This window comes from Rhincodon typus, chromosome 20 (assembly GCF_021869965.1).
Source record: "Rhincodon typus isolate 14 chromosome 20, sRhiTyp1.1, whole genome shotgun sequence".
Lineage (NCBI taxonomy): Eukaryota > Metazoa > Chordata > Chondrichthyes > Orectolobiformes > Rhincodontidae > Rhincodon > Rhincodon typus.
In genome coordinates, this window is record NC_063351.1 from 7799019 (window position 1) to 7821053 (window position 22035).

The 22035-nt window shown below is 43.3% G+C and overlaps 1 protein-coding gene across 3 annotated transcripts in view; it reads right to left on the reverse strand.

Moving 5' to 3' along the window:
• zgc:110716 (uncharacterized protein LOC550248 homolog) overlaps positions 1 to 20578 on the reverse strand; it is a 192569-nt gene extending 171991 nt beyond the window's left edge. For all 3 annotated transcript variants that reach the window (XM_048608729.1, XM_048608731.1, XM_048608730.1), the window contains exon 1: positions 20289 to 20578. In XM_048608729.1, coding sequence (XP_048464686.1) covers positions 20289 to 20508 — 220 coding nt within the window. In that variant the 5' untranslated portion in view covers positions 20509 to 20578. The remainder of the gene's footprint in view (positions 1 to 20288) is intronic.
• Between the last annotated feature and the right edge of the window lie 1457 nt (positions 20579 to 22035).

The following is a 22035-nucleotide window of genomic DNA, read 5'->3' on the forward strand; positions in this document are numbered from 1 at the left end:
TTTTTTTTTCCATCACAGATGCTGCCAGACCTGCTGAGCTTTTCCAGCAACTTTGTTTTTGTTCACCAAACTGGAGTGACTGTCCTGTGCTGAATGATGACATAGACTTGGCCAATATCCACTGGACTTTAGAAGAACAAGATGTGATTTAATTCAAACACACAACATTGTCCCAGGAATCAGCAGGGGAGTTGCATTGTTCAGTGTTAGAAATACGGATCCCATTAAGAGTTAACCAGAACACTCCAGAGTTGATTGAGAGCAGATGATGCTCAATGAACTTGTATTTAAGAGCCTCGTTCCTCCCTGCCTCACCTTTGATGGTTTTCCATAATGGGCACTGCTAGTGGATACTCAGTTGGATAAATGGGTGTTTTTACTGGCCGTGGTTGCCAGTTTAAGAAAAAAAATACACAAAAAAGTCAGTGGTTTTGGTGGTGGGAGGGTGCTCAGTTGTGTGTAATAACACTTCTGGGTAGACAGAAAAAAAGAACTGAGTTCCTTGGGGCCTTGTGGCATATTAGTAGGGAGAGGTAGGCCAGCAGGCTTGGGTTCAAAGGTCCTACCTGCTCTAGAGACGCATCATTACACATCTGTACAGGTCAGTTCAAAAATATCAAGAGCTGGGTTCCATAGCTAAAATCTGAAATGCACAGATTCCCTACAGTATGGAAGCACGCCATTCGGCCCATCGAGTACAAACAGCATGCTGCCCAGACCCACTCACCTACTCTATTCCTGTAATCCTGCATATCCCATGGCTAATCCACCTAGCCTACATAGCCCTGGAGACTATGGGCAATTTAGCATGGCCAGCCCACCTAAGCTGCACAATTTTTCAGACAGAAAGAACTGCCGATGCTGGAGTCAGAGACAACACAGTGTGGAGATGGAGCAACACAGCAGGCCAGGCAGCACCAGAGGAGCAGGAAAGTTGACATTTCAGACTGGGACCATTCTTTTCTGAAGACACGGGAGAAGAATGTGCAAACTCCACACAGACAGTCGCCCGAAGGTAGAGACGAACCCGGGTCCCTGGTCCTGTAGGGCAGCAGTTCTAACGACTAAGTCACCTAGCTGACCTTTAAAAAATAATTTACGCAAAAATAGAATTTAATCTCTCCTGTTAAAAATAATTGAAAATAAAAGAGCTGGGTCCTTTTGGAATAGAGTCCCTACCTCGTAACCAGGAGATCCTGGTTCAAGTCCCAGAGATGTGAGACAACATCTACGAACAGATTTATTGGAAAATATTGGTAAAAGAAAAGAACTGGGTTCCTTCTCCACATGGGCCTGGTCAAAATAGCCATCAACAGGCCCCAGGCAGTGAGCCATCGAATGGGCTATAGTTTGCGATTCTTTTCCTCTCTCCTGCTGCTATGTTCATGCCTGGGTGTCCTTGTTGTCCACAAAACACGTCAGAAAGAGGTAGGTACCATGCAGTCTGGAGCGCATTACATCCCCCCCACCACACTCCATTTTAACGTAATTTAGTTTTTCCTCCCCAATTTGTTATTGTTACACTATTTCTGGTGACTAGGTCTTGTTAATTGCCCCTTTAATTAGAAAGGCAGGTGATTGATGGTGGTTACAAAAGAAAAGCATCCCTGAGGTGTGCAATAACATCTCTGGACAGAAAAAGAAAATCAAAAGCATTTTAAAAAAAGAAAAAAAAAACAAATATAGAAACTGCTGGAGAAACTCAGCAGGCCTGGAGAGAGAATAGAGCCAACATTGAGTCCAATGACCCTGCTTTAGAACCAAAGAAAAACAGCCAATTTGGTAGTGGATTAATTAAGAAGAGAGAGCTGGATTCCATGAAGTTTCTTGTAGCCCACTGGTAGTGTCTCTACCTCCGAACCAGGAGGCCTCTGTTTAAGACCCATCTGCTCCAAGGGTGCGTCATAACATCTCTAAACAGGTTGATTAAAATAAAATGATTGGGGTTCCTTCTCCCTCATGTCTGTTCGATTTTCATTATTGTAGTATTGACCTTGGTGGGCAGTGCATGTTATATTTGTTAATGGATGATTGGTGTTTGAATTTAAAAACATCTGGGTTCTTTACTACCCCTAGTGGGCAAACCAACAAAGATCAGGTCCATTCTCAGATTTGGGACAGGGCTCACTTCTGAACAGAGAAAGGGACCAGAAAGGAAAGGTGGAAATTGATATTTGTGCTAAACTACAGACTTCTAATCAAAATTCCTAGTATTTCACAGCCAAATTCAACATATGAACATCAGACTGTTAATATTTCCCCTGGCTAGGGTGGTCTAGAACAAGGGAATCTGCAGCAGGCCACTTCGGATGGAGATACAGAAGAGTTTCCCCACTCGGAGAACGCTGCATCTTCAGAATTGTCTGTTTGGAGAGCTGAGAGAGCTCGGTGGTTGAGTGTTTAAGATTGGAATTAAGAGATTTCTACATCAAACACATCGAGGAATATGGTGATAATGCAGAAAATGGTGTTTGAGTAGACAATCAGCCATGATCTCATTGAATGGCAGAAAAGCCTGGAAGGGGCCTATGCCCTCTCCTACTTCTGAAGTTATTATGGTGTAAAAGATGCTCTAAAGATGTTGTTGTTAAAACAGGGGCTCCAAGTGTGCAGAGTGGCCTGTGCTTCAAACAATTCTTTGGTACTGCATAGCTCTCCTCCCTACCTGCAAGTTAGTAATTAAAGAATAATGCAGAAATACATGCACAAATAAAATCATTACACTTTCAATGGAAGCAAAAAAACAGGCAAGGGCGACCGTCAAACCATGAGGATAAGTACAGTCTCCAGAGACAGTGGCTAAAGATATGCAGAAACATTCTTAGTCATTCTAAGTGACATGCACCAAATGCTTGCCTTGTATACCAAGTGTTGATTTTGCCCCCTGCTCGATCCTATTAATATTTGCCCAATTTCAATACACAACACTAAAAAATGATAAGGATGGAATTTCAAAAATGTAATCTGCTGTCCCTTAACTAATTTACCAAGGACATAGTCCATTGAGCCCCCGATCTACTTGAGTTGTAGCACACATTTACGGTGAAGAATGTAGCCAAACCACCCATTTTCTGGTGCTGGCTCATTGCTGCTGCATTCCGCAGTCAAACCTACTGACCTATCCCCTCTCTATATTCCTCCTTCTTCTGCTCTTCTCTGGAAGGATCAGGTCCTGCAACATCAATCCATGTGACAAACCATTCATACTGAACATATCACTGAGACAGGAGGCAATAAGGTTAAAAACCATGCAGGGAGCACCCTCATTCTAAACAGAGTGCCAAGAGATGAGCAAGCAAGTTTTAAAAAAGCGTGGGGAGCAGGGAGCAGTTTCCTTCAGAACACAGCTCTGAAAGAGGTGGCAGCAAATTTAAAAAGAGCATGGTGAGTAGGGAGTGACTTCTTTCTGAAAATGGACGCCAAGTGCATTCAATTCTGGTCTCCCTGCTGTAGGAAGGATGTTGTGAAACTTAAAAATGTTCAGAAAGATTTACAAGGATGTCACCAGGGTTGGAGGGTTTGAGCTATAGGGAGAGGCTGAACCGGCTGGCGTTACTTTCCCTGGAGCGTTGGAGGCTGAGAGATGACCTTATAAAGGTATATAAAATCACGACGGGCATGGATAGGGTGAATAGTTAAGGTCTTTTTCCCAGGGTAGGGAAGTCCAGAACTAGAGGGCATAAGTTTAAGGTGAGAGGGGCAAAATTTGAAAGGGACCTAAAGAGGTGACTTTTCCCACACAGAGGATGGTGCGTGTATAGAACAAGCTGCCAGAGGAAGTGATGGAGGCTGGTACAATTACAACACTTAAAAGGTATCTTGATGGATAGACGAATAGGAAGGGTTTAGAGGGATATGGACCAAATACTGGCAAATGCGACTAGTATAATTTAGGATATCTGGCCAGCTTGGACAAGTTGGACCGTAGGGTTGTACATCTTTAAGTGTGAGAAAGATCCAAGAGTGACATCACAGGAAATCTGTAAACTTATTGGTTGGTGAGAAGCTGCTCTGAAGGAGCGAGTCTAAATAGCCTTAAACGAGGAAATGATATAATTTATTAAAGAATAGGCAGCTACTTAGATTTCAGGATGAACACCAACAGAAGGAAAATAACACTAAATCAAGTCAGTGAAATTTCAGAAGTTGCTTAAAGCAACTGTACATTCTTTCAAGGTGCAAGATTTCAAAAGCGATGTATTATCTGTCGTTGAGGATTACATAACATTAAAACAAGAGACTTATAAAAATGGCCAGAAATAAAGAAATTTGAGGATTCAGAAGTTTTTTTTAGAATATAGCAAAGGCACACGAGGATAATATTAAAGAAAATAAGAAATAAATGCAATCTAGCAAAAATCATAAAAGAGGACTGTAAAAATTTCTCCAGATATGTAAAATCAAAGTTTGACTAAGATGATTGTGGGTCCATTAGAACCAAAGTCAGTAGAATTTACAACGGGGAAGTAGAGAAATGGCAGAGAAGCTAAATGATTATTTTTCATCTGTTTTCACTGAGGAAGATACAGAATCTCCTTAAACTAGAGATCTGAGTGACTAGAAAGAATAACAATCTGAAGGAAAGAAGTATTAAGCAAGAAATTTGTACTGGAGAGATTAATCAGACTGATAAGTTCCTAGGATCTGATAGCCAACAGAATGTTAAAGGAGGTGACTACAGAGATAATCGACGTATTGGTGATGAACTTCCAAAACTCTGGAATGATGCCAGCAGATTGGAAGATTGTAAGTGTCACCACACTACGCAAGAAAGAAGCAAAAAGGAGAAACAGGGAACTACAGACACGTCAGCCTTAAATCAGTAGTAGTGAAAGTGCTAGAACCAATCATAAAAGGTAATGATAAATGAAAGTTAGATTTGATTAAATCTGATTAAGCATAATCAGCATGGATATTCAAATGGTGAATCATGCTTGACAAACCTGGAGCCTTTTTTGAGACTAACAGAATTGATAAGGGGGAGTCAATGATAGGGGACATCATAGAGTCATAGAATTCCTACAGTATGGAAGTGGGCCATTCGGTCCATCAAGTTTATACCGACCCTCCAAAGAGCATCCCGCCCAGACCGACCCCACCTCTGTAACCCTGCACTCCCCTTGGCTAACCCACCTAACCAGTACATCCCTGGACGCTATGGGCAATTTAGCACAGCCAATCCACCTGACCTGCACAACTTTGGAACGTAAAAAGAAACCAGAGCACCTGGAGGAAACCCACGCAGATACGTGCAAACTCCACACAGTTGCCCAGGGTAGAATCGAACCCAGGTCCCGACTGCTGTGAGACAGCAGCGCTAACAAATTAGCCATCATGCCACCCAGAAATCAGGACTCATCCAGGATATAACACATTTGGATTTTCAAAAGGCTTCTGATAACATCCTCCACAGAAGATTGTTTGGCAAAATTAAAGCACCTGGGATGGATTGATGATTGGATAACAGGCAAAAAAAGAGAGTAGGAATAAAATCAGTCAGTATAGGTTGTGCCTAGTGCGGTAGGACATGAATTAGCACTTCAGTTCAAACTGTTCACAATAGATATCAATGATTAAAAAATAGTGCCCAGGGGCTCTTGTGCTGCAGTTAGAGTTCCTACCTCTGATCCAGGAGGCCCAGATTCAAGTTCCACCTGCTCCAGAGGGGTGTCATCAGAAATCTGATCAGATTGATTAGAAAAAAACAAACATGGGGACCAGATGTAGCATTTCCAAATTTACAGATGATCCAAAGCTAAACAAGAATGTGTGTTGAGAGGAAGATGCAAACTATTTTCAGAAAGATCTAGACCAGAACAATGCAGATGGAATATAATGTGGAAAAATGTGAGGTTATCCACTTTGGCAGGAAGAACAGATGCGCAGAACATTTTTAAGTGACAAGAGGTTGGAAAGTGTAGATGCGGAAAGGGATTTGGGTGTCCTTGTCAATAGGTCACTGAATACTAACATGCAGGTGCAGCAAGCTATTAGGAAGGCTTCTGGTATGTTAACCATCATCCCAAGGGAATGAGTGTTCAGGAGTAGTGAAGTCTTGATTTAATTGAGTAGGAGCTTGGTCAGACTGCATCTGGAGTCCTGTGTGCAGTTTTGGTCTCATTTTAGGAAAGATGTTATTCTCAGAGGGAGTTGCAATAAAGATTCACCAGACTTGTTCCCAGGGCTGTCCTTTCAAGACAGTCAGTGCAAACTGAAACTGTAGTCGCTCGCATTACAAAGAATGAGAGGTGATCCTATTGAAACATTTGAAAGGTCTAATGGATTTGGATGGGGTTGATGCAACTACGATGTTCCCCCTGTTTGTGATGTCAATTTAAAAATAAAGCTGATGTTATTTAGAGGAAGAGATTGTTCTTACTCAAACAGCAGCAAACCTTTGGTATTCTCTAACCAAGTGGGATGTGGGAATTCAGTCTTTGAATACGTTTCAACTACAGGTTGATATATTGTTGATGACGAAAGATGCAAACAGTTACGGGGATTGTGAAGGTGAGAAGTCTTGGAGAGTTTGATCAGCCATAGTCTTATTAAATGCCGGAGCAGGATAGATAGGTTGAATGGCCTCATCTCCTGTTACTATGTTCCTATCAACTTGTGCAAATGAATTCTTTCCTCATTCTGTTTGCTTTGACATTAAATGAGTCACCCCTGTTCCTGTTTTTCACAATTTACTGTCAAAAACTCTTGAAATGTTCAGATAGTAAGGCCTCCTTTAACCTTCTGTGCACCAGTCAAACTCACCTGAGCCCTAAACATTTTCACAGAAATATAATTAGCACTGTTACACTTGTAGAAGTCTAATATGCATCATCTTTTAAAAGTCATTTGCTTAATCACTGAACAGCATGCCCTATAAATTTCACACTGCACTTCCTCCAAAGTGCACCAAATGTCATGTTTCTCCCAGATCACATGTAGTTATGATTCATACAAGTCTAGTCTCTCACAAAAACAATAATTTTTATTATTTACTTTGGTACTTCCCATCCCACACAAAGCTCTGCACTAATCTTACTACCTTCTAATTGCAGCTAACACACCAAGTCACACTGAGTGCCAAATTCCAATGAGCACTTGGAAAGTGAAGGTGCTCTTTAATTCCCTCATTATTCAAATAAAAGACATTTCTTTGCAAATGGTAATTAAAAGTATAACTTGTCACAAACAGTTAATACTCTTAGATACAGTAGATCTTCAAAACTATTGTATTCTAATACAATAAAATAAGTACAGCCAGGTCACCAGCATCCAGACCTTTTGACATCTCAGGATCCTGCTCTTCAGAACAGGATGTGATGTTAAAAGAGTCTGACCATTCCATAGCTATATTCTTGTATGCTCAGAGAAAAGCTGAAAACCGGGAGCACCCTTTATTAAGTAACTCAGGATATAAAATCAAAAAGTATCTTCGACGTTGTAGTGCAGAAACAGATGGAGCAGAGCACGAGAAAGGTTTGAACACAAACAGTGTTGTCTCATAGCTACAGCAACAAGTTACTAGAACTTTTAATTTCTGATTCCCAGCATTTGCTGCATGTTAGTTTGATCTGTTGTTCCAGATTAAGTCACTCACTTTTACTTCCATAGAATAAGGTACACTGACAGAACTGGAATCCAACCTTCTCTGGTGGGTTCAAGCCATTATGAGTTGCTGGGACAGCACGTGGTCAGGACAGAATCTGACTTCAGCTCTCCACTCTTGAGAAGATTCACAGATGCGAACCTCTCCTCCAGTCTCCAGATGCAAGTCTAAACCACACAATGTGGCTGATTCAACAGTCTCTGAAGGGACTTAACAAGTCCATCACTTGTAAAAACAACATCTTCACGGCACCAGCTGCACTTGGAATGCAGCAGTTCAAGAAGTCAACATATAATGGCATTTGAAAACAACTAAGGATGGTCAATAAATGTGGCCTGGGCCAACATCAGCAATGCATTGCGTGCCTCTTTATAGTGACTTGTTGCTGCAGCTGTGTATGGGTTCTCATGTTCTGCTCTGCCTTCCATCTGTTTCTTCATTGCAATGTCAAAAATACTTTTTGATTTTGTATCCTGAGCTACTTAATATAGGGTGCTCCCAGCTTTCAGTATGTTTCAGAGAACATACAAGGAGTAGACCATTCAGCCCCTCGAGCCTGTTCTACCATCCAATAAGATAGTGATTGGTCTGATTGCAACCTCCATATTCCCACCTACTACCAAGTGCCATTCACCTTGTTTACCGAGGATCTACCCACCTCCAACTTACAAGTATTCAAAGACTCTGCTTCCACCAACTTTTTTGAGCAAGAGAGAGTTCCACAAAGACACTCAACCTGCAGAGAAAGAATTTCACCTCATTGTCGTTTTAAATGAGTAGCCCCTAATATTTAAACAGTGATCCCCTAGTTCTGGATTCTCCCAGAAGAGGCAACATCCTCTCCACATCCATTTAGTCAAGACCCCTCAGAATCTTGTATGTTTCAGCTAAGAAACCTCTTCTTACTCTTCAAAACTCCAGATACAAGCCCAGCCTATCCAACCTTTCCTCATAAGCCAAACTACTCTGAACAGCTTACATGCATTTAGTTCCTTCCTTAAATAAGGTGACCAATACTGTGCATAGTACTCCAAATGTGGGAGTAACAGTGCCCTGTATAACTGAAGCATAACCTCCCTACTTTTATTTTCAATTCCCCTGGCAATAAACAATACTATTTCGTTAGCTGTTCTTATTACTTGCTGTACTCGCACGTTAACCCTTTGTGATTCATGCACTAGGAACCCAGATCCTTCTGCATCTCAGAGTTCATCAACCTCTCCCCATTCAGATCATACGCTTTTTTTTCTTAATTCTTCCTGCTAAAATGGACTATTTCACATCTTCCCCACATTGTACTCCATTTGGCAGATCTTTACTCACTCACTCAGAAGAAAACTCAGCTAACACCCCAATGCCTACACAGGAGGAGTGCCACATTGTCTGATGTGCCAGTGTCCAGGAGACTTTTGAAATATCAGCTGGACGTAATGGAGCTTGAGGTATATTTCCCTCCCAGTGTCATGGGCAACATTTATTCTTCAACAAGGTTCAGCAGAACAGGTTAATGAGGCACTACCCATCATTGCTGCTTGTAGTCTGTAAACTAGATAAAACGCTTGACTCAAAACAGCAGTCAGCGCAATGTATCTTCAAGCATCTATGTTTCAAATGTCTATAACTTTATGGAGGATAGGGTGTGGGTAACCAGTGGAAAAGTAGAGTTCAGAGATGACAAGAGCTTCAGGCTCAGATGATCTGCTGATGTTAAGGGGCAGAAGCTTGCGGGTTTTGATTGAGAGGACATGGAGTCAGAATTTGAGCTCAGGATCGAACAGGATGAAGTCGTAATCATTTACTTTCAGCCAGAGACAATGGCCAGCAAGTGGGTAGGAATCGGTGCTTAGGGAATAGATCTGTGGTGGAAACCAAAAAAAAACCAATGGTTTGAATTTTCCACAGTGAAGTTTACAACCTGGAAGCCAGTTATGGCTCTTACCTCTCGTGACCTTTGTCCGGGAGGCCATCCAGACTCTACATGCCCCTGTGCTAAAAAGAAATGAACTTGGCAACTATTATCAATGGAGCACAGAATATATTTGGCAACCTCCCAAAAAAAAAATCTAACCAAACATCTTTAACCCATGCAGATCACAAATCATCACGCATCACTTTAAATTCTGGGACTGCTTGCAGTCTTCATCTTCAATGGATTTTGGCAGCCTGGTTAAAAAAGAATTAGGGATGAATAGAAAAATAACATAACATATTAACAAAGCCAGTTCAAGCACAACTTTTCATTAGGAATGTACTTTTCAAGGCATTTAAGTGTTTTTTGAGGCAAATTTACATTTGGGGTCTGGTAAACATGTGCTGTACAGAAATAATTTAAACCAAATGAACACACATTCTAATCGAATGACTATCAAGTACAGTTAAAAAAGGCATTATCTAAGTCTGAGGTAATGCTCACTGCAAGACATGTGCGCTTCTGAATGATGACTGCAATCCCACAGCCAGGCACACTTTATGACACAGAACTGACCAGGTCAACAGAGCAGCAACTAAACTCATGTGTCGAAAGGGAAACAGACGGTACTTACATTGCACCTTTAGCATAAAGAAATGTCCCAAAGTACTTCACAGAGGGAAAAAAAAGGGACTCACAAGCCCACACTTACAATGACAATAGTACACAGAAAGCTTATTTAAAGAGGCCATTATCGAAGAGAGGGATAGCAAGATGAGATAAAAAAAAAAAAAAAAAAAAAAAAAAAAAAAAAAAAAAAAACCCGCAGACAATGTGTAGCAGAGATACAATGGAGGCCAGAGTTGGACGAGAATAGTGATTTGGCGGGGGGGGGGTGGGGGGGGGGAGCTCTTTTAAAATTCAGACAGGGAGCGCTGTTCTCAGGGGGGGGGGTGGGGGAGTGGTGGTGGTCGTGGTTTACAGCATGGCGGAAGGAGTAGGAGGGGAAGACCAGGAGCCATTCGATCCATCGAGCCTACTCAGCTATTCAAGAGGATCATGGCCAATCCAATATTCCTCATGTCCATGTTCTTGCCTTTTTCACCCACAATCCTTGATTCCCCTGCAGATCTAAAAACCTCCCTCTCAGCCTTACATATACTCAAGGACTCTACCCCCACAGCTCTCTGTGCTAAATCGGTCCTAAAGACTCACAACCCTCAGAAGAAATTTCTCCTCATCTCAATCTTAGGGGCCCTAAGAGGCCTCAATCAAGAGGCCCCTTTCTGGCCTCTGATCCTAGGCTCTCCCGGGAGGGGAAACATCCTCTCAGCATTTACTCTGTCAAGCCCCTTAAGAATCCCACATGTTTCAATGAGATCACCTCTCATTCTTCTAAACCTCAGCGAGTAGAGTCCCAACCTGTTTAGCCTTTGCTGTTAAGAAACTGCCTCCATACTGGGGACCATCTTAGTCAACCCTCTCTAAACTGTCTCCAATGAAATGTTATCTTTCCTTAAACAAGGAGACCAGAACTGCTCACAGCACTCCAGATGTGGTCTCACCTGCTCCACGTAGGGGAGGGTAGGCCAGATGCCTTGCCGACTATCAGATGCCAATACAATCCAAGCTTGGCAGCTCTTGTGCTTGGCACCTGCTGTGGGATATGGCCCCCTGGAATCCCACGGTGGCAGTGGAGCAAGGGGAAAAGGGTCTCCATAAATCCCTCCCCCTCTCTCCACCCCATTCTGCTAGGGGCAAAAGCCTGCATGGTTTTCCCCCATCGTGCATACCATACAGCAAAAGAGCTGTCTGGAGCTCCCCGTGGATTCAGAACCGAAGCACAGCACAATGAGTGGGATGGCAAGGGCAAGAAACTAGAGCAGGACAAAAAGGAAGGGATGGAGGGGGGAGTCTAGACCATGGGGAATTACACCTAGGCAAAGAATCACCCGCTCTGTTGATGTAGTGAGTTTTTATTTTAAAATTCCCCTCTCCTGAACAAGGCTGAACTGAGTTGCAACCATCTTCATCCTTGGTAACAATGAGACCACCTGACAAGTTCTCCTCCCTCTCTGTTCCCTCTTCAAGGTGTAATCAGACAGGTTGGTGATGTGCTTGAACATCACCACCTACCGACCTCCAGCAAAATTACACCACAAGGTCCCACTTTGCTGCCAACTGAGGCCTCCACGTGGCCCATTAATGGCCCTTTACAGAGCCTCATTCTATTTCCATGGGGATTAACCCAGCTCCCGACAGCTCTCTTGCCATATGATATGATACGCACGATGGGGGAAAACCATGCAGGCTTTTGCCCCTAGCAGAATGGGGTGGAGGGAGGGAGGAGAGGTTTATGGAGACCCTTCTCCTCTCACTCCACTGCCACCGCAGGATTCCAGGGATCCATATCCCACAGCAGGTGCCAAGCACAAGACCTGCCAACCTTGCATTGTACTGGCATCTGATGGTTGGCAAGGCATCTGGCCTACCCTCCCCAACCCACCCTATCCGGGGGCCCGGATTTCAGGGGGTAGGGGAGCAGGACAGGCCCACCAGTGACCTGGTAGGGGCAAAAGGGCAGTGCAGGGCCCTTGCTGGCTGTCCAGGTGGCAGGAAAGACCCTTGATAACCCAAGCACCGTGCCCTCCATTCAGTTTACTTCACACATCATACCTCCCCATCCAAACTCCTTGACTTTGGAAAGTGGCTGAACTAACACTCAAACCTGGATCCTCATTCAAAATCCACCAGATTTATTAAAAGAAAATAAGCAGGTTAATAACAGCAAAGACAAGGAACACATTGATAGTACAAGATCGATCTGAACTAACTTTCCCTTGCAACCCAGGAAAGGCTCAATTGTTCTCGAGCTAAAACTTCAAAATTATGTTGCTCTCTTCAGACAGACATGTGAATTTGAATCTAATCTATTAAAATATACCTGCTAGCCCTTTGAAGTACACAAAAGGAGACGAACGTAAATGAACTATTTCACACTTTGGGCAAATTGCAATCTGTTTCCACACCCAAGATCTTACAGCAGCACAACACAAACTTATTGAACTGTACAACAGACACTCTGTCAATGTACAACGGCCAAGCTGAGTCATTCTTTAATTGACCTTGCACAGCAACAAGCAAGAATAGTTTAACGTAGCATGAACAAAAAATGGCAGTAAGACAACTGAAAAGAGGAATTACATTTATTAATTTATTACCCCATATTGCTCCTCCTCCACACACCGCCAAACCCTCACCACCACCAGAACAATTTCCCAATATAGTTAAATTCTCTCTTCACCAGCAAGTAAATCCACATCTTTACAGTTCGGGAGCATTTCAGGTAACCACCCTCTGGGGCAAGGTAAGCTTCAACAGTTCTTCTGCAAAGTCAGTTTCTCATTGCCTGTCACAGGGGCGAACAGATTCAACACCTTGTCCTAAAGCTAACACAACGACAACCTGCAATTTTGAGGGAAGACAGATCGGAGGAAACCAAGTGCTTCATGAAGGAAGCACGTCACAGGACAGACCAGTCACGGCTTTGAAAAAAGATGCAGGCTGCTTGGCAACTACATTCCAAACAATCACCCTCGACACTCCAATCCCACTGCCACTGAAACCTCCATTGTGCCTCCCCTACTCTCCCACTGGATCTTCCTCAATATGGCCCCTAGAGAAACCGGAAATTGACCTTGCCCATAGTTCGACCGTCGTATTTTGGGCAAGAATCAGTTTGGTTCATCACCAAAATCCTTGCTCTAGTTCACAACCCGACTCCTCTGGTGCCAACCATTCCCTCCTTCTATGCGTCTTGCAAGGGTTTAAGAGACTGAGGGTGGAACATTGATCTTGGGGGAAACTGACCAGGTTAGTTGGGAAAGCCCCTGATCAGCCTCATGCTGCTGAACTCCAATGGGAGTGATGGAGGTGGAATAGGTCTGACTGCAGAGCTAGACTAAGAGAATGTTGGCAATTCCAACTCTCACCATTTAAGGGAGTTCTGCAGATGTTTTGAGTCTTAGAGAAGATGATCCTTCCTCTAGATCTCTGGTTAATCAAGACAATATATAACCTTTGCAAGTCAATGCACCAAGCCCACTCCATGACTGGGTGATATGGATGGATGGATGGATGGATATTGTTACTTGTATTTGTGAAAAATACAATAAAACGTGTACAAGTTGCCACAAAAACAATGCCATTTAATGACATAAATTATACATATTAAGATAAAGAGACAAAGCTAAGACATCATTTCCTGTTCATTCCACGTCCCCTTGGTTTCACGAACTGGCTATTACCGAGGATCGGGTCCTGTCCAACTACAAAGGAGCAGAGGCCTGTCCATCTGCCAACCCAAGCTGCCACATAGCAGGAAATGATTCAGAAAAGAAAGTTGCCAGTTGATCACAAATGCCAAGCTATTAATTACTGCCTGGTACAGCAAAGAGGACAGGAGGAACACAAAACAATGCAGTTGATGGGGGTCCATCTGACGCAGTGCATGGATGAAAAAGATCTTTAAGTGTTGACCTTATACAGAACAGAGATGTGCCTGAAGGATCAGGCTGGTGTCAGTGTGCTCTCTACAGATGAGGTATGGTAATACCCCCAACCTTCTCATCTTTCCCTTCCCCAATCGCAAAAACCAGGCCTCGAGAAAGCAGCGACTGCTCAGTAGACATGTGAGAAAGATGCCACTTTACAAATTTGATGAATCGCTGTTCACAAAGAGGATTGTTCATCTCTAGCTCACTATTAACAAGCAATCTGATTACACACATTATTACCAGGAATTATCGATTAATGGCATTATAACTAGCAGAGAAAAGGAAATAAAGAGAGATGTTCAGGCAGAAGGAATAGAGAAAGACAGTAATACTGAAGACGGGGTGGGGGAGGAAGAGATCAATAAACGGAGATAAACTAGCCAAGTGACAAAAAAGCAGACAGAGAGATACAAGGATATAAATGGATCATGATAGAAAACTAACTGGGAATAAAAATATTACGGTAAATAGGAGTAAAGACATACAGGATCAATAGATAGGCACAAGCAGGTAAACTAAACCGATCAAAGAGACTCGAGCCAAAATCTTCCAGTAACTACCAGAAATGAAATATTCTTCACTCCAAAGCTGTAAGCAGCAATTTCTGAAGCAGGCACTTGAGTGCATTACTGCTCTCATCAATAGTTTGCCCCACCACTGGCATGATTATACCACCTCTTTAATGTTTCAAAATGTTCACGGGATACTCGCCAGGTCAGTTAATGCCATTTTGTGCCACAGAATATTGGTTTATGGATCAGGATACTTGCTAGAGGTAGCCCTGAACTGTCCAAGAAACTGGCTGCTCTCTGTTCACTGCTGACAGAGGTGCAATTCTACATCCGAAAACCAAATTTCAAAAAGGCTGGGCATAAACTGCTCTTAAATAAGAATAAGAATATTCTCCTCCCTAAATTTTAAGATAGCAAGTTTGAAGGGGCCATATTAACAATATGTTTTTTTTTAATAAAATCAGACTTCATGATTTTCACTTCTGTATTCATTTGTGGATAAAAAAAAATTTAAATTGCAGAAAAGCTCCATTTAAGATCAAATACATTCATTTTCAACCTAAGTAGCAATCAGAATTACATTTAGGGCAAAATGTAGATTTTATTTGGTAGAGGGCTTGACACAATGGGTGGTATGTACACTTGACACTGTTTTCGTGTAGAAACAATCTCCAGTCTTCACAACCATTGCAAAAGAATTCAAAATTTCCTTTTGCTCTTTGAAAGTTTTTTTTTAAATAATAACAAAGCCACATTCCACACTAACATACCAAAAAGGATCAGGTGAAATTAGCGATTTTTCTGAATGCAGTGCTGCTAACATGATCATCTCTTGTGGTTTAAGTGTTCCAGTCAGGAAGTCTTTGTTATAAAGCAGAGATGTTTGGGCAGGCTCTGTGACAGTCCACATCCTTGCTGAGTGGATGGCAGCTGAGAAACCGCACTCCTTAAAGTGAGTCTGCCAAACAGATTTGTCTGGCAAATCAATTTCTCCCAAGACCGAGCTCATTCCTACCATCTCACGGGCAAATGTTTTCTAGAACCCAATTCACGTATGGGGAACATTATAATATTGTTAAAATCATCTGGCTTTCCATTTTAAACACGTCGTCTATCATCTGCGGATGGTTAAAGTACAGACTAGTCCATTGCAATGATCCAGGGAGGAATCCTCAGGCTGCAATTACCAAAAGTATTTCCATGTATTAAACTTCAAAGTGTCGAAAAGTCCAGATCAATATTTGAAATGATTAATTAGCTGCAGCTTGTAGTCAGGCTTTCTAACATATGTGGTGCGCTCCATCAATCATTAACCTACCCCCAGCAGGGAAAAACAACTTGAAACAAATTCCAGACAATCATATCCAATGAATCACAATACGAGACAAACTTACTTCCATCCAACCCTTCCAACCACACTTCAGTTCAGCAAAATTCTTAATCTCAGCCTTCCCACTCTTTGGCTCATTACAATTACCAAGTCCCAAATAGTTACTTTAATGCTCACCCTCTGCCCTTTGGTTTCTCTCAATATACCTGTTTGTGCGTCTCTCTATCTCCAGATATGGAGCATATTGGAAGAATTCACACACAGACTGCCACCTAATGTCATATCTCTGTAAAAGAACAGTGTACCTCGCATCTGTCAAATAACATCATACTAGCACCACCTCCCCAGACCCTGCATTCTACCACACACACATACAATCAATAAATGCCCCTAGGACCTTTCTCCATTCCAAGACAAATGCCCACAGTGATCCCGTCAAACTGTGTCCCCTCTCTCTCCCCCAATACCACATGTGCACCCCCCTCCAAGCCACTACTATAACCCCCCTCCCCCCAAAACACATTCCCAGCTTTGGAGCTTGGTCAGCTCCTATGGGTGGGTCACATTGTCCATGGTGCCCACATGTCTGACAAGGCTCCTGCGATCTACTCCGAGTACTCATACAGTGAGCCAGCCCCAGGAGCGCAAGGAAATTGCCCTAAGGGCACCCTCAAAGCCTCCCAATAAAATGCTGCATCCTTATTAACACCTGCCCTAGGCTGCCCCCAATGATGGGAATGCATCTGCGAAGAATGTATATGCCTTGAGCCTCATCACTGAAAGCAAGCTGAAGTCAACCCTCGACAGAAAATGGTGCATGTGGCAAACCTGAGCCATTCCTAACCCTTATTCCCCCAACCACTGTCTGGCCCTCCCCGTGACAGAGACTATCAGTCGTGCAGTGTACTCTTCAGTCACCTCCAAACACGTTCCAGTGTCCCAACCACGAGGATCTGCCCAAGAAAGACATTCTTCAAAAGCAGCCAACAACTCTCCTGAAACCTCTTTGTTCAAATCTTGTGAATCTTTCTTTTTAGCACAAGGAGCGGATGTCAAATTGCAAACTGCATCAGATAATTATCTCCACAGTTTGCCACAATCAGCCAATTCCATCAGCTCTGCCCCATGCCTTCCCCTGCTCTGCCCCATGCCTTCCCCTGCTCTGCCATCAATTCCAACCCAACCCTCATATGGGCAGGTTCTCCAGGCAGGCTAAGGTTGTTGTTGGGGGCTTCACTAACCTCCCAATGCACCCTCCACTCCCCCTACTCCCTGCCACAAACAACTGGCAGGTAAACGTGTGATATGCTCCTGTATTCCACGTCCTTCAGGCGCAACTGTCATCAAAGCAACTCAGCAACAAGCAACTCTCTTAAACGGTCCTGACAGACAAAAAATGAGCATTATTGCAGGATCCGCTGTTTATTAACACCGGAGTGATAGTGCACTTAGTGCCCGCAGTAATCTCTTGATGATCTATTGCAGGTTATGATCAAAATATTGCAGTTGGAATCATCTGAGCACATGATTAGATCAGCCTAAATTCAATCTTCAGGAATGAGAGAAGCAGGATTAGGGAGTTTTTGAAGGTATGTCCAAAAAACTGGGAACTAAGTGATCTGGTATTGCTTTGACACACCAGCTGACCAGGGGAAGATTTCTCAGCTGTTTGGATGACACAGACAAGCCACTCATTTATTACGACGAGAGGAATATTAAATTTCCCCACACAACCTCTCTTTAAACAATCAGTATAACTATTTCCAAATAACTTAGCAAATGTATACTAATGAATACTTTCATGGTTTCAGTATCTTGGGAAATGCCAAATCTGAGAGAGACAGAGCTTGCACCACATACCAATCAACGTAACTTTACATGCAACTATTGGCCTGACATCAGCGGCAAACTAAAACAGAGTGTATCTTAAACTAGGCAGATTTCACATTGCTTGTAACTTACTAAACATGCAATTTGATGGAGTCAAACGGGCAATGTATTGCATTCCCTTTAAAATATACCCCATGGAATTGTAGCAGCTTCATCTTCCAGATACTGTTCTAGGCTTCCATCCAGTTGAGTGTTAAGATATATTTAATAGTGCAATGCACATTTCCAGCTCCTCCTTTTAATTCAAAGTCACTTAATTCCAACCGAAGGGTCTGATTCCACGCTGTATGACAATGACTCTAATTCAAAATACTGCAGAATACAAACTCTTCCGATTATATTCCACTTTGGTGCATGACTTACTCTATTTAATTCTTTTTTTTTTCAGCAAAAAAAGGGTTGCTTCTACTCAGGAGTAGACTTTATTATTCATCAGCTGCACACCATTCTAAGATTATTTCCTGCTTATGTACCCACGCTATCAAGCGATTGTTTGTTGATGACACAATTCACTGGAATATTTTGATAATTTGTTTTATTATACCCCAAAGTTCAAAGCTGTCCCACAGCTCAGAACAAAGAGGATCACCATAGTATTGCCAAATAAATTACCTCAATCAGACATTCAACGCAAGGGCTCTTGTGGCACATTGGCAGTGCCCCTACCACATGCAACATCAGCTCAACAGTTTCCCAGGGCTGTCACCTTACAGCTCTCTCTCTCACTCTCTCCCCATGTCTGGTACATGACAATAACATTGTTCACAGCTATCACTACATTCAAACATAGTCAGTAACAAATCCAACATGCAATTTGAGAGAAACTTCCTCACTCAGAGAGATGAAAACAGGGAACTTGCTACCACAGTTGAGAGAGATGTCAGAGGGTACATTTAAGCTAGATGAAGAGATGAGGGAGAAAGCAAAACAATATTGATCAGGTTTGATGAAATGAAATAACAGGTGGGGGGGGGGGTGAAGAAGAGAACTCATGTGACAAATGAACACCAACACGGATAATTTGGAACAAATTGTATCTTTCCAAGATTCTGTGCAGTTTTAACTTTGTACCAGAGTTTTTGAAGCTTCTGCTCTTGGTTCAGATCAACAGGTATTTAAGATAAAAATAAAGATTGAACCGGAGTCCAAATTTATTCTGGAAAGTTTGCTGACTTTTGTTCCTGACAATTTATTTTATTCAAAATCAAACACTTTAGCCATGACAAAAGGTTGTTGGTCACATCAAGAAGTTTCAGAAGGGCCAATCAACAGGCAGGCAAACAAGATTCAGAAGTCACAACAAAAACAGAAGTTGCTGGAAAAGTTCAGCAGGTCTGGCAGCATCTGTGAAGAAAAACCAGGTGTAATGTTTCAGGTCCAGTGACGCTTCCTCAAAACTACCAGACCTGCTGAGCTTTTCCAGCAACTTGTTTTTGTTCCTGATTTACAGCGTCCACAGTTCTTTCGTTTTTATTTCAGATTCAGAAGTAGTGGAGGTCATTAATTTGACAGTAATCTGCTCATCAAATTACACCCACTAACCAGGCAAAGAGAAAAATGCCAAGAAAATGAATGACAATGTCCAATGAAACTTAGCCCAGACTCAACTGCAGATCACATCTGTTTTGAGGACATCTTCCTCCCTTTCCCCCCAACTCCCTCACTGAATACTTATTATAAAGCGCCACGTCTTTCTACGCTCTTGGGAAAACTGCATGAGTTTCAGTGCAAAGAAACGGGACAGCCACCAGGAAGAGGTTCCCGTCAGTGAACTGAGTGACTGGATTCCTCATAGCTACACAAAACATGTTTGTCCTCCCAGTGCTAGAAACGACCAGCAAGGGGTTACGGTTTGGAGGGGAACCAGGGGCGGCCTGCACAGCAACATCTTCCTCAATGCATCACAACTTGTGTACCATCTCAGGGGTCCTCCCCAGGCAGCTAAGCAGTGGGATTTGGGCTGACTGTCACACGGGAAGGAGCAGTGTAACTCCCAGACTGAAACAGCAGCCGGAACCAGCTTCCCTACAAAGGTTCGGACAGTGAATGTATTGGAGCTGTCAGAGACTCTTGCAGAGAGAGAGAGGGGAAAAAAAGCACGACCGGCTTTCCTGGGCGGGGGCATCGATTCTACACACTTACTCCCAATTGTCACATCTTAGCAATGGTCCAAATGCACATCCCTGAGTGCTGAGTGCTAACACTGTCCCTGTGTTTGTTTCATTTTGCTTCCAATAAAGATAATCACTTTGCTGATTTTTTTTCTGTCCACGTTATTTGCTGCATTTACTCCCAGCTCCTCCTACTCCTCATTCCCCGGAAAGCTGTTAGAGAGAGAGAGAGCGAGGGGAAGACGGGGTTGAACGTTAGGAACTCCCCTGGTGCAGACAGGAGGCTGTTTTGTTTTGGGAGGGGGCAGCGTGAACATTAATGACTCCTGCCGACAGTGAAAGGTGGGGGGGGAGGAGGGAGTGTGTTAAGCCCTCACCTTGTAGCATCGCCTCCAGCTTCTTACGGTCCACCCTGAACCTCTCCTCTAGCCAGTCCGGGTCAGTGGAGTGCGGGAGGGTCTGGCTATCGTCCTCAGAGGCGGCTAGCGGGGAGTCGGTACTTCTCTCGCTGTTGGAGCCGGGGTCGGTGGCTCCGGGCTCTGGCAGCGGCTGAGCTTGCAGCAGGTATCCGGCCAGGGAATCACACTGAGCGGCCATGGCTCCGAGAGAGGAGAGGCACCAGTAGCAACAGTCACTTTCCCTTCTGGCTGGGAAAGGGAGGGGGTTGAGTGGGGGGTTGGACTTGGGGCTGGGACTCCACATCTCAACTTCTCATGCACAGCCAAACCCTGCTCTGCAAAATCCATCCGCACCATTGCACCCAAAGTAGTCCCATTGCAACTTAATCAGTAAAACCTATTAGAACAGACGTTTCCTCGCAAGCAGGCTCAGTATTTCAGTTGTGGCAGAAATTGGACAAACATTAACCCCTTGGAATTAAATTCCACTCAAGGAAATCAAACACACTCATTTGTATATATCAACGTTTCACTAGTTAATTCCTACCGTTTATATTTCAGATCCAAACGAAAATAAACAGCGAGTTTTTTTTTCAATTCAGGAGTTGTCAAGGTTGCAAGCGTGCACTCTCAGGTCAGAATGTTTTAATTGAGTTCTGAAGGGTCGCTCGACCCGAAACGTTAACTCCCATTTCTCTCTGCAGATGCTGCCAGACCCGCTGAGCTTTCCCAGCAATTTCTGTTTTTGTTTCTGACTTCCAGCATCGGCAGTTCTTTCGGTTTTTATTTCCCCAACTCTTCCCCCGCAGTTGTAACCCCAAGAATCCAGGGCTGCTAAAATGCCCAGTTTTCCTCGTTCTCAGTCCAGATAATTTGTTTGATTTTATTGTCAAATTATAGGCCGGCTGTCCTGGAGAATATCAATGACAAAGTGTCTGCATACTTTGCTTTATCAACATTTTAGATTTGAAAGCTATTGTAAAGGAAACTTTTCACCTCTTGATGAGAGAGTGTGACAGGCAGTTTTCATTCCATCAATAGAGAGAGAGATTCATACACCTCCTACAACCTCAGTGCATCTAGAACGCTACCCATCAAATGAAGTACTTCTAAACAACAGCATATGGCCCCTTTAACATAATAAAACAAACTCACAGAATATGACACTGGGGAAGATAAGGTCAGACATTCCAAACACATGGTACATCTTAAGATAGTTTTAAATCAGGTGTGTTTGTGGAGAGAGAATTCCAGCATTTAGAATCCCTACAGTGTGGAAGCAGGCCATTCAGCCCATCAAATCCACACCACCCCTCCAAAGAGAATCCCACCCAGACCCACACGCCTACCCTATCCCTGTAACCATGCATTTCCCATGGCTAACCCACCTAACCTGTACATTACAGACAATTTAAGCATAGCCAATCCACTTAACCTGCACAGAGAATCATAGAATCCCTGCAGTGTGGAAACAGGCCATTCGGCCCAACAAGTACACACCACCCTCTGAAGAGCATCCCACCCAAACCCACTCCCCTATACCTGCATTTCCCCATGTCTAACCCACCTAACCTAAACATCCCTGGGCACTATGGGCAATTTAGCATGGCCAGTCCACCTACCCCGCACATCTTTGGACTGTGCAAGAAAACCAGAGGAAATCCACACAGACACAAGGAGAATGTGCAAACTCCACACAGACAGTTGCCTGAGGCTGAAATTGAAC